The 14768-nt window shown below is 52.0% G+C and overlaps 2 protein-coding genes across 2 annotated transcripts in view; one reads left to right on the top strand and one right to left on the bottom strand.

Moving 5' to 3' along the window:
- LOC148435681 (uncharacterized) overlaps nucleotides 1-14768 on the bottom strand; it is a gene marked incomplete at its 5' end in the record, with an annotated part of 206932 nt that overhangs the window by 133362 nt on the left and 58802 nt on the right.
- Nucleotides 1-14768, top strand: part of LOC148435682 (uncharacterized) — a 91230-nt gene that overhangs the window by 43782 nt on the left and 32680 nt on the right. The window contains exons 2-3 of the mRNA XM_088465648.1: nucleotides 164-201; nucleotides 3660-3957. Of these exons, the coding sequence (XP_088321774.1) occupies nucleotides 3681-3957 (277 nt within the window). The 5' untranslated portion in view covers nucleotides 164-201; nucleotides 3660-3680. The remainder of the gene's footprint in view (nucleotides 1-163; nucleotides 202-3659; nucleotides 3958-14768) is intronic.

Here is a 14768-nt window from a genome sequence, read left to right as displayed (position 1 = left end):
CACCTGTTACTGTTATGACCTTGTGCCTAATCAGTGCCTCCACCCAAGTATGTTCTGGTTATTGTGAATCTACCTGGGAAAACTGAAGTCATTAGTGTAGTGTATTCAGATAATATATACTTTTATTAATAACTCACGATCCTCCTGGGTTTTTTACTTCCAGGGCTTGTCTCAGATACCGCAGTACTTCAGGAAAGACAGGTAAGTAACTATACACAGACAATATATATTCTTTTCCTTTATACGTTTAAAGATAACAGTGTATATACATATTATGAAACATCACACAGAAGTAAAATCATTACAAGAATAAGATGTCAATACCAACAACTCTCTACAACTGTCTATTTTGATACAATACACTTGTAGTGATATCCACTAGTAGGTTCACTCTTAGGGGGTCATTCAGACCCGCTCGCAAGCAAAGTTCGCTCGCTAGCGGGTCGATGTTGTTAGACTGCGCACGCGCACGACGGAGGGAGCTCCGTCGTGCGCATGCGCGAGACCCGGCGAGCGACGAGAAATACGTCGCTCGGGGTCTCGCACCAAAGGGGGCGTGCTGTCGATGGTGACTGACAGCACGCCCCCTTTGGTGGGCGTGCCGGGGGCGTGGCGGCCAGACGGAGGCGTTCCAATGGGAACACCTACCGTCTGAGTCCGGCCCCACTGACATCAGTAATGATGTCGGTGGGAGTGACTTTGGCTCTGATAGAGCCAAAATCACTCCTAGGCTTGCGGGAGCGAGACCCTACCGCAGGGTCTCGTCGCAAGCCCGATGGTCGCGAAGGTCTTTGACCATCGCGACCATTATCATGGACGCTCGCTATAGCTGTGGGTGGTCACCCACAGCTATACGAGCGTCCAGGAGGACGCTCCATTTTCATGGAGGAGGGCCCTGACTCAGAGCGAGCGCTCTGGTTAGAGCGTCCGGCTCTGAATCAGGACCTTATTTCCCTAGTATTTGTCTAGTGTCACTGTTTGATTAAAAAAAAAAAAAAGGGATAGTTTCACAAGGCCATAAAGTCCTTTGCAGACGACTTGGAGATGATAAAGTAGAACTTGGCAGTCAGATGTTATTTAGAGATCACAAATCCTTTGCTTTCCTGTATTGTAATCCTGAGCGAGAGATTGAACTAGAGAATTTTGTACATTCCCTTGGAAACAGTGGGCCTAATTCAGACCCGCTCGCGAGCGCTGAGCGCTCGCAAGCGGGTCGATGTTGGCCAAGTGCGCATTGCGCACGACGGAGGTGGCTCCGTCGTGCGCATGCGCGAGACCCTGATGAATGGAGAGGTGACTGCTGGGAATGGGACATTATACAGTAACACCAGGGGATGTGTCTGGGTGATGACTGGAGTGGTGACTGCTGGGAATGGGAAATTATACAGTAACACCAGGGGATGTGTCTGGGTGATGACTGGAGAGGTGACTGCTGGGAATGGGACATTATACAGTAACACCAGGGGATGTGTCTGGGTGATGAATGGAGAGGTGACTGCTGGGAATGGGACATTATACAGTAACACCAGGGGATGTGTCTGGGTGATGAATGGAGAGGTGACTGCTGGGAATGGGACATTATACAGTAACACCAGGGGATGTGTCTGGGTGGTGACTGGAGAGGTGACTGCTGGGAATGGGACATTATACAGTAACACCAGGGGATGTGTCTGGGTGATGACTGGAGAGGTGACTGCTGGGAATGGGACATTATACAGTAACACCAGGGGATGTGTCTGGGTGATGACTGGAGAGGTGACTGCTGGGAATGGGACATTATACAGTAACACCAGGGGATGTGTCTGGGTGGTGACTGGAGAGGTGACTGCTGGGAATGGGACATTATACAGTAACACCAGGGGATGTGTCTGGGTGATGACTGGAGAGGTGACTGCTGGGAATGGGACATTATACAGTACCACCAGGGGATGTGTCTATGTGATGACTGGAGAGGTGAATGCTGGGAATGGGACATTATACAATAACACCAGGGGATGTGTCTATGTGATGATTGGAGAGGTGACTGCTGGGAATGGAACATTATACAGTAACACCAGGGGATGTGTCTGGGTGATGACTGGAGAGGTGACTGCTGGGAATGGGACATTATACAGTAACACCAGCTGATGTGTCTATGTGATGACTGGAGAGGTGACTGCTGGGAATGGAACATTATACAGTAACACCAGGGGATGTGTCTGGGTGATGACTGGAGAGGTGACTGCTGGGAATGGGACATTATACAGTACCACCAGGGGATGTGTCTGGGTGATGACTGGAGAGGTGACTGCTGGATATGGGACATTATACAGTAACACCAGGGGATGTGTCTGGGTGATGACTGGAGAGGTGACTGCTGGGAATGGGACATTATACAGTAACACCAGGGGATGTGTCTGGGTGATGACTGGAGTGGTGACTGCTGGGAATGGGACATTATAGAGTAACACCAGGGGATGTGTCTGGGTGATGACTGGAGAGGTGACTGCTGGGAATGGGACATTATACAGTAACACCAGGGGATGTGTCTGGGTGATGACTGGAGTGGTGACTGCTGGGAATGGGACATTATACAGTAACACCAGGGGATGTGTCTGGGTGATGACTGGAGAGGTGACTGCTGGGAATGGGACATTATACAGTAACACCAGGGGATGTGTCTGGGTGATGACTGGAGAGGTGACTGCTGGGAATGGGACATTATACAGTAACACCAGGGGATGTGTCTGGGTGGTGACTGGAGAGGTGACTGCTGGGAATGGGACATTATACAGTAACACCAGGGGATGTGTCTGGGTGATGACTGGAGAGGTGACTGCTGGGAATGGGACATTATACAGTACCACCAGGGGATGTGTCTATGTGATGACTGGAGAGGTGAATGCTGGGAATGGGACATTATACAATAACACCAGGGGATGTGTCTATGTGATGATTGGAGAGGTGACTGCTGGGAATGGAACATTATACAGTAACACCAGGGGATGTGTCTGGGTGATGACTGGAGAGGTGACTGCTGGGAATGGGACATTATACAGTAACACCAGCTGATGTGTCTATGTGATGACTGGAGAGGTGACTGCTGGGAATGGAACATTATACAGTAACACCAGGGGATGTGTCTGGGTGATGACTGGAGAGGTGACTGCTGGGAATGGGACATTATACAGTACCACCAGGGGATGTGTCTGGGTGATGACTGGAGAGGTGACTGCTGGATATGGGACATTATACAGTAACACCAGGGGATGTGTCTGGGTGATGACTGGAGAGGTGACTGTTGGGAATGGGACATTATACAGTAACACCAGGGGATGTGTCTGGGTGATGACTGGAGAGGTGACTGCTGGGAATGGGACATTATACAGTAACACCAGGGGATGTGTCTGGGTGATGACTGGAGAGGTGACTGTTTGGAATGGTACATTATACAGTAACACCAGGGGATGTGTCTGGGTGATAACTGGAGAGGAGAATCACAGGACCCCACAGGAGGATCAGGTAGTTGGGATTTACGGTCTCACCAAATCCCAAAGTGACTGTCACTGTATGATCTGTAAAGAAGCTGTATATGTCCTATACACTGATATTATACTGTTTAGTCTCAAATAATAAAGTTGGACATTATTAAACTGCTATTTTTTGTTGGGGTTATTTAGGGTAAAGATCTGACTGATGTTATGGTGAAAGATATAGAGGGAGAAGAGACGTATGTGACTGATATGAAGGCAGAAGATATAGAGGGAGAAGAGACGTATGTGACTGATATGAAGACAGAAGATATAGAGGGAGAAGAAGAGACGTATGTGACTGATATGAAGGCAGAAGATATAGAGGGAGAAGAAGAGACGTATGTGACTGATATGAAGGCAGAAGATATAGAGGGAGAAGAACAGACTTATGTGAGGGTTGATCAGCAGTGTAAGGAGGAGGAAATCCCTACAGATATCAACATTGGTGAGTAATAATCACGTATTACAGAATAGTGTCACATATTCTCCTTCCTCAGTCACTACAGAATCTCTTATCCTACACCCTCCTCTGTCAGTACAGACTAATGAGGGAAATGTATTTGCCCAGTGGGGAAGTCAGGAGCCATCAGCCTCTATTATACTCCTGCTCTCCCCCTCACATCATGTCACTGTGTGTTACCAACCCAGAGATCTGACCTGTCCTCCCCACACTCTCTGGTGTATCTCATACATCAGGAGCCATCAGCCCCTATTATACTCCTGCTCTCCCCCTCATATCATGTCACTGTGTGTTACCAGCCCAGAGATCTGACCAGTCTCCTCCCCACACTCTCTGGTGTAGCTCATACCTCAGGAGCCATCAGCCCCTATTATACTCCTGCTCTCCTCCTCACATCATGTCACTGTGTGTTACCAGCCCAGAGATCTGACCAGTCTCCTCCCCACACTCTCTGGTATATCTCATACATCAGGAGCCATCAGCCCCTATTATACTCCTGCTCTCCCCCTCACATCATGTCACTGTGTGTTACCAGCACAGAGATCTGACCAGTCTCCTCCCCACACTCTCTGGTGTATCTCATACATCAGGAGCCATCAGCCCCTATTAGACTCCTGCTCTCCCCCTCACATCATGTCACTGTGTGTTACCAGCCCAGAGTTCTGACCAGTCTCCTCCCCACACTCTCTGGTGTTTCTCATACGTCAGGAGCCATCAGCCCCTATTATACTCCTGCTCTCCCCCTCACATCATGTCATTGTGTGTTACCAGCCCAGAGATCTGGCCAGTCTCCTCCCCACACTCTCTGGTGTTTCTCATACGTCAGAAGCCATCAGCCCCTATTATACTCCTGCTCTCCCCCTCACATCATGTCATTGTGTGTTACCAGCCCAGAGACCTGACCAGTCTCCTCCCCCCACTCTCTGGTGTATCTCATACATCAGTACTAAGGACATCAACACCATGGTGATTGAATCTCTCATCAATTGGATTAGACCCCGTGTGACATTATGTGAATAATCACAGTACCGCTGTCAGAAATACAAATAAGCCTCAATTACATTTAATAGTCTATTAATAAAAGAAAAGGCAAACAGAGGAGCAGATGCCAGGTGTACTGTATACTACATAGTAACACTGTATATAGCTAGAGTACATATTAATGCATTATACTTGTCCATATAATCATAAATAAAAGTTATGAATGTCTCCCCAATAAAACAAATGGATAAACAACATGAGGAATTGAAGGTAACTGCAATAATCACAGATGGCCCAGAGCCTGCACTGTGGGAGCTAATGACGTATATACACACGTGTAGTCCTATGTACACTGATAGAGGATGAGCACAGCTCTGCCAGATATAACTGTGCTGATGTGTGCATTAGCTGCAACGCAATAATGGTAGATGCTTGTAACTATTCTATTTGTATAGTGTGACCTTACCCATGATCCTCTCTGTGCACTACCCATGTCACATTACCCATGATCCTCCATGTGCACCATCTATGTCACATTTCCCATGATCCTCAATGTGCACTACCCATGTCACATTATCCATGATCCTCCATGTGCACCATCTGTCACATTACCCATGATCCTCTCTGTTCACTACCCATGTCACTTACCCATGATCCTCTCTGTGCACTACCCATGATCCTCCATGTGCATCACCCATGTCACTTTGTGCATCACTCATGTCACATTACCCTTGATCCTCTCTGTGCACTACCCATGTCATATTACCCATGATCCTTTCTGTGCACTACCCATGTCACATTACCCATGATCCTCTCTGTGCACCACCCATGTCACATTACCCATGATCCTCTCTGTGCACTACCCATGCCATATTACCCATGATCCTCTTCGTGCATCACCCATGTCACATTACCCATGCCTATGAGGCTGGCTGGGCAAGGCTTATACTTGGGTACTATTACTCACCAAGGTCTCCATTTGGGTGGCGATGCCCAATGTGGCCGTGCAATCTGCATGTCGCTGTGGCTGGGTCTATGAAATGTGCTGGTGTGAGGTACCTGGGTATAACCCTAATCCCCCTCTAAGTGCCTAAACCTAACCCCCCCTTCCCCGCCGCCTAAACCTTACACCCCCCCGGGGGGGGGTGCCTAACCCTAACCCCCCCCGGGGGTGCGTAACCTTAACCCTCCCTCAACCCTCCCTCCCTCTAGCCTAACCCTAACCTCCCGGGGGGGTGCCTAACCCTAAGTCCCCCCCGGGAGCCCTAAACCTAACCCTCCCCCACCCGCGCGGCTATATGCGCCCGGAGTCCGGCATCCCTTCGATCAGGATGCCGGGCGCCGGTCTCCCGGCTTCGGTAAAATGACAGGCGTCTAGATTTAGAAGCCTGTCATTTAACCCTCGCTGGGATTAAGTAGTCTAGCAGCCGGCTGTCGGGATTCTGGCCGCCGGCTTCATAAACGTATACCGGGTATAGAGACTTAACATAATATACAGTTCATGGATTGAATCTTAATCTTATAGTATTTTAAGGTAGCAATACCATACATCACACTTAAGGTGCGTACACACTGGGCGATAAAGTGGACGATCTCGTTATCGTTCAGTAGTTCACTATATCGTCCATTTCTACTTCAGGGTCCATAGGGTATCCACAGGATACCTTGGGGTATAGGTGTGACGTCAGTCGCAGGGCACCAAAGAGTTAAGCTTTCAGCCTCCCAGGATGCACTAGGTCCCCCTCCTATACCCCGCCCCCGGGCCAAGGCACCTCAGTTTAGTTTGGTGCCCGGCCGGAGTCGGGTGCACCTGTTGGAGTGGGGGCTAGAAGAGCCCCTGAAGCTTTTTCTTCATGCAGCTGTGGCTGCACATCTGGATGAACAGCATGGACAGTCAGTCCTGACGTCCATGCTGTCTTCCCTACACCCCGCCGGTACCAGAACGCCGGTACTGATCCGGGGATGCTGGTGGGCGTCTGGGGTCACAGCTAGCGGTGACCCCAGATGCTCCGGACCATGGCCGGATTCAAGGGGGACAGAGGTAAGCAGCGGGGTCCCGCTGTGGGTCCCCGCTGATCACATGGTCCTAAGTCCCCAGGCAGGGGGCTCCCTGGGGACTGGCTGCAGCGTGGAGCCAGGCGACCAACCTGCGCTTCCACTACCCCCTGGGACAGCGGACCTCAGCAGAGCGGTAGCGCTGCGGCGTCCCAGGGGTTAAATGCATGCCAGGGGAGCGCGCCTTCCCTGTCTCACAGCTGGCGCCTCCCCCGCTGCACACAGCCCTCTCTGCACTGTGCTGACTGGTCCTGTGTCAGCGCTCCTCCCCCAGGCCAGCTTCTCTCTGCTCCTCGGCGGCCATCTTCTCTGCAACGCATGGTGAACGCTGCTGGAAGTCTGGAAGGAAGCATCGTGGTCTGGGTCCCCCCGCATACCTCTCCTCCGCTGTGGCTCAGGTCTGTGTATGCAGCGCTGTGTCCTACCAGGCCCTGTGTCTGTGTAGTTGAGTGATCAGCGCTGTTAGTGCAGGAATTGTTATTTCTCTGCATTGTATGTGACTGTGCTAGCGCTGCCTGTAACTTTTCTTCTCTAAACTGTCAGCTTTATTACTGTCCCTGTTCTTTCTGCTAAAGCTCTTGCGGTGCGGTGCTGCAGGGTGGTCTCTCGCCTATTTAATACTTAATTGGTGAGAGAGGTCACATACGTGGTGCCATCATGTCTGAAAGTGATTTTCCCCTCCGGCTACAGTGTACCACGTGCAAAGTACCGTTAGCGGAGGGGGAGGGTAGCGCGGAGGGCCTTTGCCGGCAGTGTTTGTCCATGGCGCGGCCTATTACGGTTACAGCACCGGTACAGGAGCCGCCCTGGGCTTGTTTCGCTCAGGCGTTAACAGCTTTAGTGGGCCAGTTAGCTCCGCAGCCCGCGTTTACTCCGATGGGTTTGTCCCAGCAGTCTGTGGTGTCGTCACCCATGCAGGGGTTCCCACGACAATTGGTGGTACCCCACAGTCTCCCTATTTCCCCACTCCCGGGTTCTCAGGAGCCAGCGTGGGTTAACTCCCTGACGAGTTCTGTACAGCACTTGTCGGATGTGTTGCAAGGGGAGTCTGTGATGCGGCCTCATAAAAGGCCGGTGGCGTCTCTGTCCGCTCCTTATGAGGATGACGAAGGGACGTCTGATGATGGGGAGATTCTGGATCCTTACGATCAGGAACCTCTCCATACTAAGGACGCTGATGCTAAGTCCAAAGTATATATTCCTGGACTTATTCGGGCGGTCCGCACAGCCTTGGTGATTGAGGACGAAGTTCCCCCAGCGGCTAAATCTAAGTATGCCTTTTTCAAAGATGTGAAGGGCGATGCCACAGTCTTTCCTCTTTCGGGTCAGTTGGTGGACCATTTAGAGGAGGCGTGGAAACAACCTGGCAAAAGATACCAGCCGCAGAGACGCCTGGTGGTGGCTTATCCGTTCGCGGATAATTATTTTGCTAAGTGGGAATCCCCTCCACAGGTGGATTCTCACGTGACCCGTCTTGTCCGTAGTGCCACATTGCCGATGCCATCCATGTCCTCCCTTAAGGATGCTACGGACCGCAAGGTAGAAATCTGCCTGAAGTCCGCTTATTCCCTTGCAGGGGGGGCAGCACGGCCGGCTATGGCCATTTGCTGGGTTGCCAGAGCGATGGAGCGCTGGGCGGATTCATTAGAGGCTTCTTTTGAATCCGACTGTCCGGCCGAACAGGCGGAGTTGATTGGCAATCTCCGTGATTCGGCCACCTACATCAACGAGGCGGCTCTAGACATTAGTACTCTGGTGTCTAGAATTTCTTCAGCAGCGGTAGCTGCTCGTCGCACCTTGTGGCTGCGATCCTGGAAGGCGGACGCAGATTCCAAGAAAGGTCTGGAAGCGTTGCCGTTTACCGGAGAAGTTCTCTTCGGTCCGGATCTGGATAAGATTGTGGCCACGCTGGCGGCAGCCAAATCTGCTTGTCTCCCGTCGGCCGCTGCTCCTTCTGGTTCTGGACCATCGTCCTTTCGGTCATCTAGGGCCCAGGGCAGGCCCAAACCACAGTCGTTTCCTCGACAGGCTGGCCCTAAGAAATCGGTCAAGCCCCGGAAACAGGCATGGAGTACCAGACGTCCGGCCCCCAAGCCAGATGACAAGCCTGCGGCCTGACGGTCCGGGTCTCCCCTTGGGGGATCCCAGGGTGGGAGGCCGCCTGCTGCAGTTCTCCCGGTGTTGGTCGTTCACTACGACAGACACTTGGGTTCTGGAGGTGGTCTTCCACGGGTATGCCCTCTCCTTCCGGCACAGACCCCCGGCTCTCTTCTTCACCACGGGTCTACCATCAGACCGGAACAAGGCTACGGAGCTGCGGAAGGTATTGCACACTATGCTCCAGGCTGGAGTTGTAGTGCCTGTTCCATTCTCCCAGAGGGGCCAGGGTTTCTATTCAAATCTATTTTTGGTACAGAAACCCAATGGGTCATATCGTCCGATTCTCAACCTCAAAGCACTCAACAAGTCTTTGCGGGTCCCGAAGTTTCGGATGGAGACCCTACGGTCCATCATTCTGGCGCTGGAACCTGGGGACTACATGGTGTCATTGGACATACAGGACGCTTACCTGCATGTCCCTATTCTTTTGCGCCATCAAGAGTTCCTTCGGTTTGCAATCCGCAGCGACCACTTCCAGTTTCGGGCGTTACCTTTTTGCCTGGCGACAGCACCACGTGTTTTCACCAAGGTGATGGCGGTCATGGCGGCTTCTCTGCGACTGCAAGGAGTCCGCATGTTGCCGTACTTGGACGACCTGTTATTGGTGGCAGGATCTCCAGAGCTCCTGTTACACCACTTGGACCTGACCATTGCACTGCTGCAACGGCACGGCTGGCTAATCAACTGGCAGAAGTCCACTCTAATCCCGTCTCGGAGGATTCTGCATCTTGGAGCCTTATTGGACTCGGGACAGCAAAGGATCTTCGTGACGGAGGACAAGATCTCTGCTTTACAGTCAAGGGTGCGCAGTTGTCTGCACAGCCGCCGGGTGTCCTTACACTCGGCGATGAGGTTACTGGGCTCCATGGTGTCGGTGTTCGACATGGTGGAATACGCCCTGTTTCACTCCAGACCTCTGCAGCACCTGATCCTGTCCAAGTGGAACGGGCTGCCTCAGTCTCTGAAGTTCCAGACGATTGTGCTCACCCCGGAGGTTCACCTGTCCCTTGCGTGGTGGTTAAAGACGACCCATCTCAACAAGGGACGTCCGTTCTGGGTTCCAAATTGGGTCCTGTTGACAACGGACGCCAGTCTTCGGGGCTGGGGAGCAGTTTCGGGTCCACACTTGTTCCAGGGCAGGTGGACGCCGACAGAAGCGGAGCTTCCAATAAATATCTTGGAACTCCGTGCGGTCTTCAATGCTCTCCTGCAGGCACAGCGGTTTCTCCAGGGTCACCCGGTGCAGGTCCAGTCGGACAATGCTACCACCGTGGCCTACATAAACAGGCAAGGAGGAACTCTCAGTCGGGCGGCTCTCGTAGAGGTCTCTCGGATACTGGTTTGGGCGGAGCGCAATCTTCCGACCATATCAGCGGTCTTCATCCCGGGAGTGCTAAATTGGGAGGCGGACTTTCTAAGTCGCCAGGACGTTCATCCAGGGGAATGGTCCCTGCACCCGGACGTTTTTCAACTACTGGTGGACAGGTGGGGTCTTCCAGAAATCGACCTCATGGCGTCCCGGCACAACAACAAGTTGCCGGTGTACGGGTCTCGAGCAAGAGACGAAGGGGCGTCTCTGGTGGATGCTCTGTCCGTCCGGTGGACGTTCAGGTTCGCATACCTGTTCCCTCCGGTCTCCCTTCTTCCACGGGTAATCCGGAAATTCAAACAGGAAGGAGGGACGCTCCTGTTGATAGCTCCCGCGTGGCCCAGACAGCACTGGTTCTCAGACCTTCAGGGTCTGTCCGTGGACAGTCCTCTGCGGTTGCCGCTACGACCGGACCTTCTGTCTCAGGGTCCTTGTCTTCACCCGGACCTGACTCGGCTGTCTTTGGCGGCGTGGCTGTTGAGACGGCCATGCTGAGGTCCCGGGGGTTTTCCAGCTCTGTGGTGCGTACCATGTTACGAGCTCAGAAACCGTCTTCCGCGAGGATATACCATCGCGTGTGGCATACGTTCTTCCAGTGGTGTCGACCGAGAGGTTATGCACCGCGGGAGTTTCGTCTGTCTCGGATTCTCGCCTTCCTGCAAGCGGGACTAGATTATGGGCTTCGCCTTGCTTCTTTGAAGGTACAGGTTTCGGCCCTATCTGTCTGGTTTCACCGTAGGATTGCTACAATCCTGGATGTGCGCACCTTTATGCAAGGTGTTCTCCGTATTCAGTCGCCCTTTGTTCCACCTGTGGCGCCTTGGGATTTGGCTGTGGTCCTGAGGGCTCTCCAAGGACCGCCGTTTGAACCACTGGGCTCAGTGGATATTAAATGGCTAACAGCTAAGACTGTTTTCCTTCTGGCCGTTGCTTCGGCCAGACGTGTTTCTGAGTTAGGGGCTCTTTCTTGTAGACCCCCTTTCTTGGTTTTTCATGGGAACAGGGCAGTGCTCCGCACTCGGCCCGAGTTTCTTCCCAAAGTTGTTTCCCAGTTTCATGTTAACGAGGAAATAGTTGTTCCGGCCTTTAACTCACCGGGTCTTTCCGTGGGTGAGGCCTCTTTGGATGTTGTGCGGGCCTTAAGGACTTATGTTGACCGCACTTCTTCGTTTAGGAAGTCGGACGCTTTGTTGTCCTCTATGGCTTCTGTAAAAAGGGTTGGCCTGCTTCAAAGCAAACTTTGGCAGCCTGGATCCGTATGGCTATTTCTGAAGCTTATCTTCATGAAGGCCTACCGGTCCCTCCTTCTCTGAAGGCTCATTCCACTAGGTCTGTGGGTCCTTCGTGGGCAGCTCGACGTGGTGCCTCGGCAGTTCAGATCTGCAAGGCTGCTACGTGGTCTTCTGTCCATACCTTCGTGAGGTATTACAGGTTTGACACCTTCGCCTCTCAGGATGCTTCCTTCGGGCGGCGGATTCTCCTTTCTGCACAGGAGCGTCCCCACCCTTAAAGGATACTGCTTTGGGACATCCCCAAGGTATCCTGTGGATACCCTATGGACCCTGAAGTAGAAAATATGAGATATGGTAAGAACTTACCCTTGTTATCTCTATTTCTACGAAGTCCATAGGGTTCCACAGGACTCCCGCCCTGTCGCACCTGTGCTGCAGATGGGCTTTGCTCTGGTCACGGGTTTTCCGTCTCCCTCTGGTGAGAATGTGATTCTTGTATGTGTCCAGATCTTTGTTCTCTCTCTTCCTTCTCCTCCTCCGGCCTATGGCTTGGTAACTAACTGAGGTGCCTTGGCCCGGGGGCGGGGTATAGGAGGGGGACCTAGTGCATCCTGGGAGGCTGAAAGCTTAACTCTTTGGTGCCCTGCGACTGACGTCACACCTATACCCCAAGGTATCCTGTGGAACCCTATGGACTTCGTAGAAATAGAGATAACAAGGGTAAGTTCTTACCATATCTCATATTTTTTTACACCAAAACGATGAACGATAACTACGATGCGCGTTCCCGCAGGTCGTTTCGTCATTGTCGTTCATCGGGTAAACATGCAGGCCAACCTGATGATATCATCAGGTTGCTGCATGTTGGTGAATGGGGGAGAGAGCCGGGCGCTGAACGATATTGTTAATTATATCGTTCAGCGGCTGTGCTCAATGTCATGAATGATATTGAGCACACCCTGCCAGGGACACACTAGACGATATCGCTCAGGGAGCATATCGTCTAGTGTGGATGCTCCTTTAGTGTTACTTACAGCAATCCCCATATCACTCACCAATCCCCTAGATCAGATGTTACCCACACAGTGGACCTCATTCAGAGTCGGTCGTTGCGGCCGCACGGTCGTACGCCACCGATGTTCGCTAAACTGCGCATGCGTAAAGTTCGCAATGCGCGTGCGCAAACTAGCTGCTACGATCAGAAATTTCTCTCTCCTTGAACACAGCCAGGTCGGTAGTTTGAGTGACAGATTGAGGCGTTTGTGGGTGGTAACAGGGGAAGGTGCTTGAAAACGGGGGAGTGGAGATCCGAACGCAGGCGTGCCTAATTATGCGAACGGCATTTTATGGGAGTGCATAATTAACAAAGTAGCGTCATGGCACACGTGACATGGGAGGTTTTTACACTGACCTGATCGTAGAGCTTAAGAGAGGGTATGGTCAACCTTAAGCTCTACGACCAATTCCGATGGTTCCCGATGGTCTCGATTAATCGTTATATGGCCGATAACGATTCCTCCCCTTGGTCGGCCAGCTGCCGATCCGATCTTAGGGACGCAACATGCGAGTGCATCATTTGCATATCCGGCCCCTTTTCCCGTACGACCGTGCGGCCGCTTCGACCGACTGAATGAGGTCCAGTGTACCTGGGAGAGGGCAGCACCCCACACCCCAAGTCCTGACGGATACAAACTCTCAGGTGCAATGTTCTGCAGAAGCGTGAGGGGTTCCCTAGTCCAGCAGCCTAGGCTGGGACTTCTTCCCTCTGTACAATCCTGTAATACCGTCCTGCTGGCAGGAGACAAAGCTCCTCTCCAGTATCTCCTTGTAGGAGCCTAAACTACACACCCCAGAGGACGTTACACAGTAATGAGCCCCAACCCCCTCCTGTCCTGTCCTTGTAATACAGCTCAGTGCCCACAATGTAGGTATACACCCCTGTGCAGGTAACTCATTAGTGTGTCTCCTGGTATTGGGTATCCAGTGTTCTCCCCAGAAAATGTTTCCAGCTGGGTGGCATCAAGAAGTAGCCGGGTGGGGGCCTTCTCAATAATAAAATGTTTTAAGCCCTGACCTTATAATGATTTAAACTTGAAATAACATTTTATATATTAATTCTCCTCTTCTTAATAGAGGCCCAGTCGTCTGGAAAAGCTACAAAGTCTGTAGGATCTGGTCCTTTTTATACAGCTCCCAGATACTGTCCCCACTTGCAGGCTCCCAAAGTGCCGGGTGGTGCACCCTCAAAAAACAACCTGGGGAGAACACTGGGTATCCCTGCAGGGGGGCTGGGTGTGATGTACACGCCCCCTGATTACTAGTTATCCCCCATTGTGTGTGTGTTGTGTCTGAGAGTTACCTGGATGGAACTCAGGTGATTGATAATAGAGAAGGGAATCTATGATAATGACTGGTCCCTCCTCCTGTTATTTCTTAATAATCATGTGTGACATCATGCACCCTCCAGCTGTTCTATGCTCCCTGGCTCAGAGAGAGAGACAGCATGGCCACATATATTCCTATAATACTGATCATAAGTCACTTGGCAACATTTCTGCCTCATTACCATAGGGGACACAGGGACAATGCTGGGGTATAGGGCTGTGCAGAAGGACTGGGCACCAGTTTATCTTCTTAGACATCAGGGCAGCCCAGCCTCCTCCTACCCTATACCCCAGCCCCAGGCAGGCCAGTTTACATCTGGTGCCGGCAGGAGCCAGGCACACTTTAAACAGGGGGATGCTTGTGCAGCCTCAGATCTTTATTTTCTTTTATTTGATTTTATTTTGAGTGGGAAGCGCAGAGCGTCCTATAGGCACAGCTGGAAGCCTGGGAAGCTGGTAAGGCGGCAATGGCGTGGCTTCACCTGCCTTTCCTGGACACCACTGGCAGGTCTTTGGCCGGGCCCCTCGCAGCCCCACTAGACCACAAGATGGGCCATTTGCCCTTGGGGGCTTGGGCCGGCAACAGAAATCACGGGGTCCGGCACACACATTTAT

Source organism: Taudactylus pleione, unplaced genomic scaffold, assembly GCF_031769625.1.
Source record: "Taudactylus pleione unplaced genomic scaffold, aTauple2 ptg002080l, whole genome shotgun sequence".
NCBI lineage: Eukaryota > Metazoa > Chordata > Amphibia > Anura > Myobatrachidae > Taudactylus > Taudactylus pleione.
This window is presented reverse-complemented; position numbering and strand designations above follow the sequence as displayed.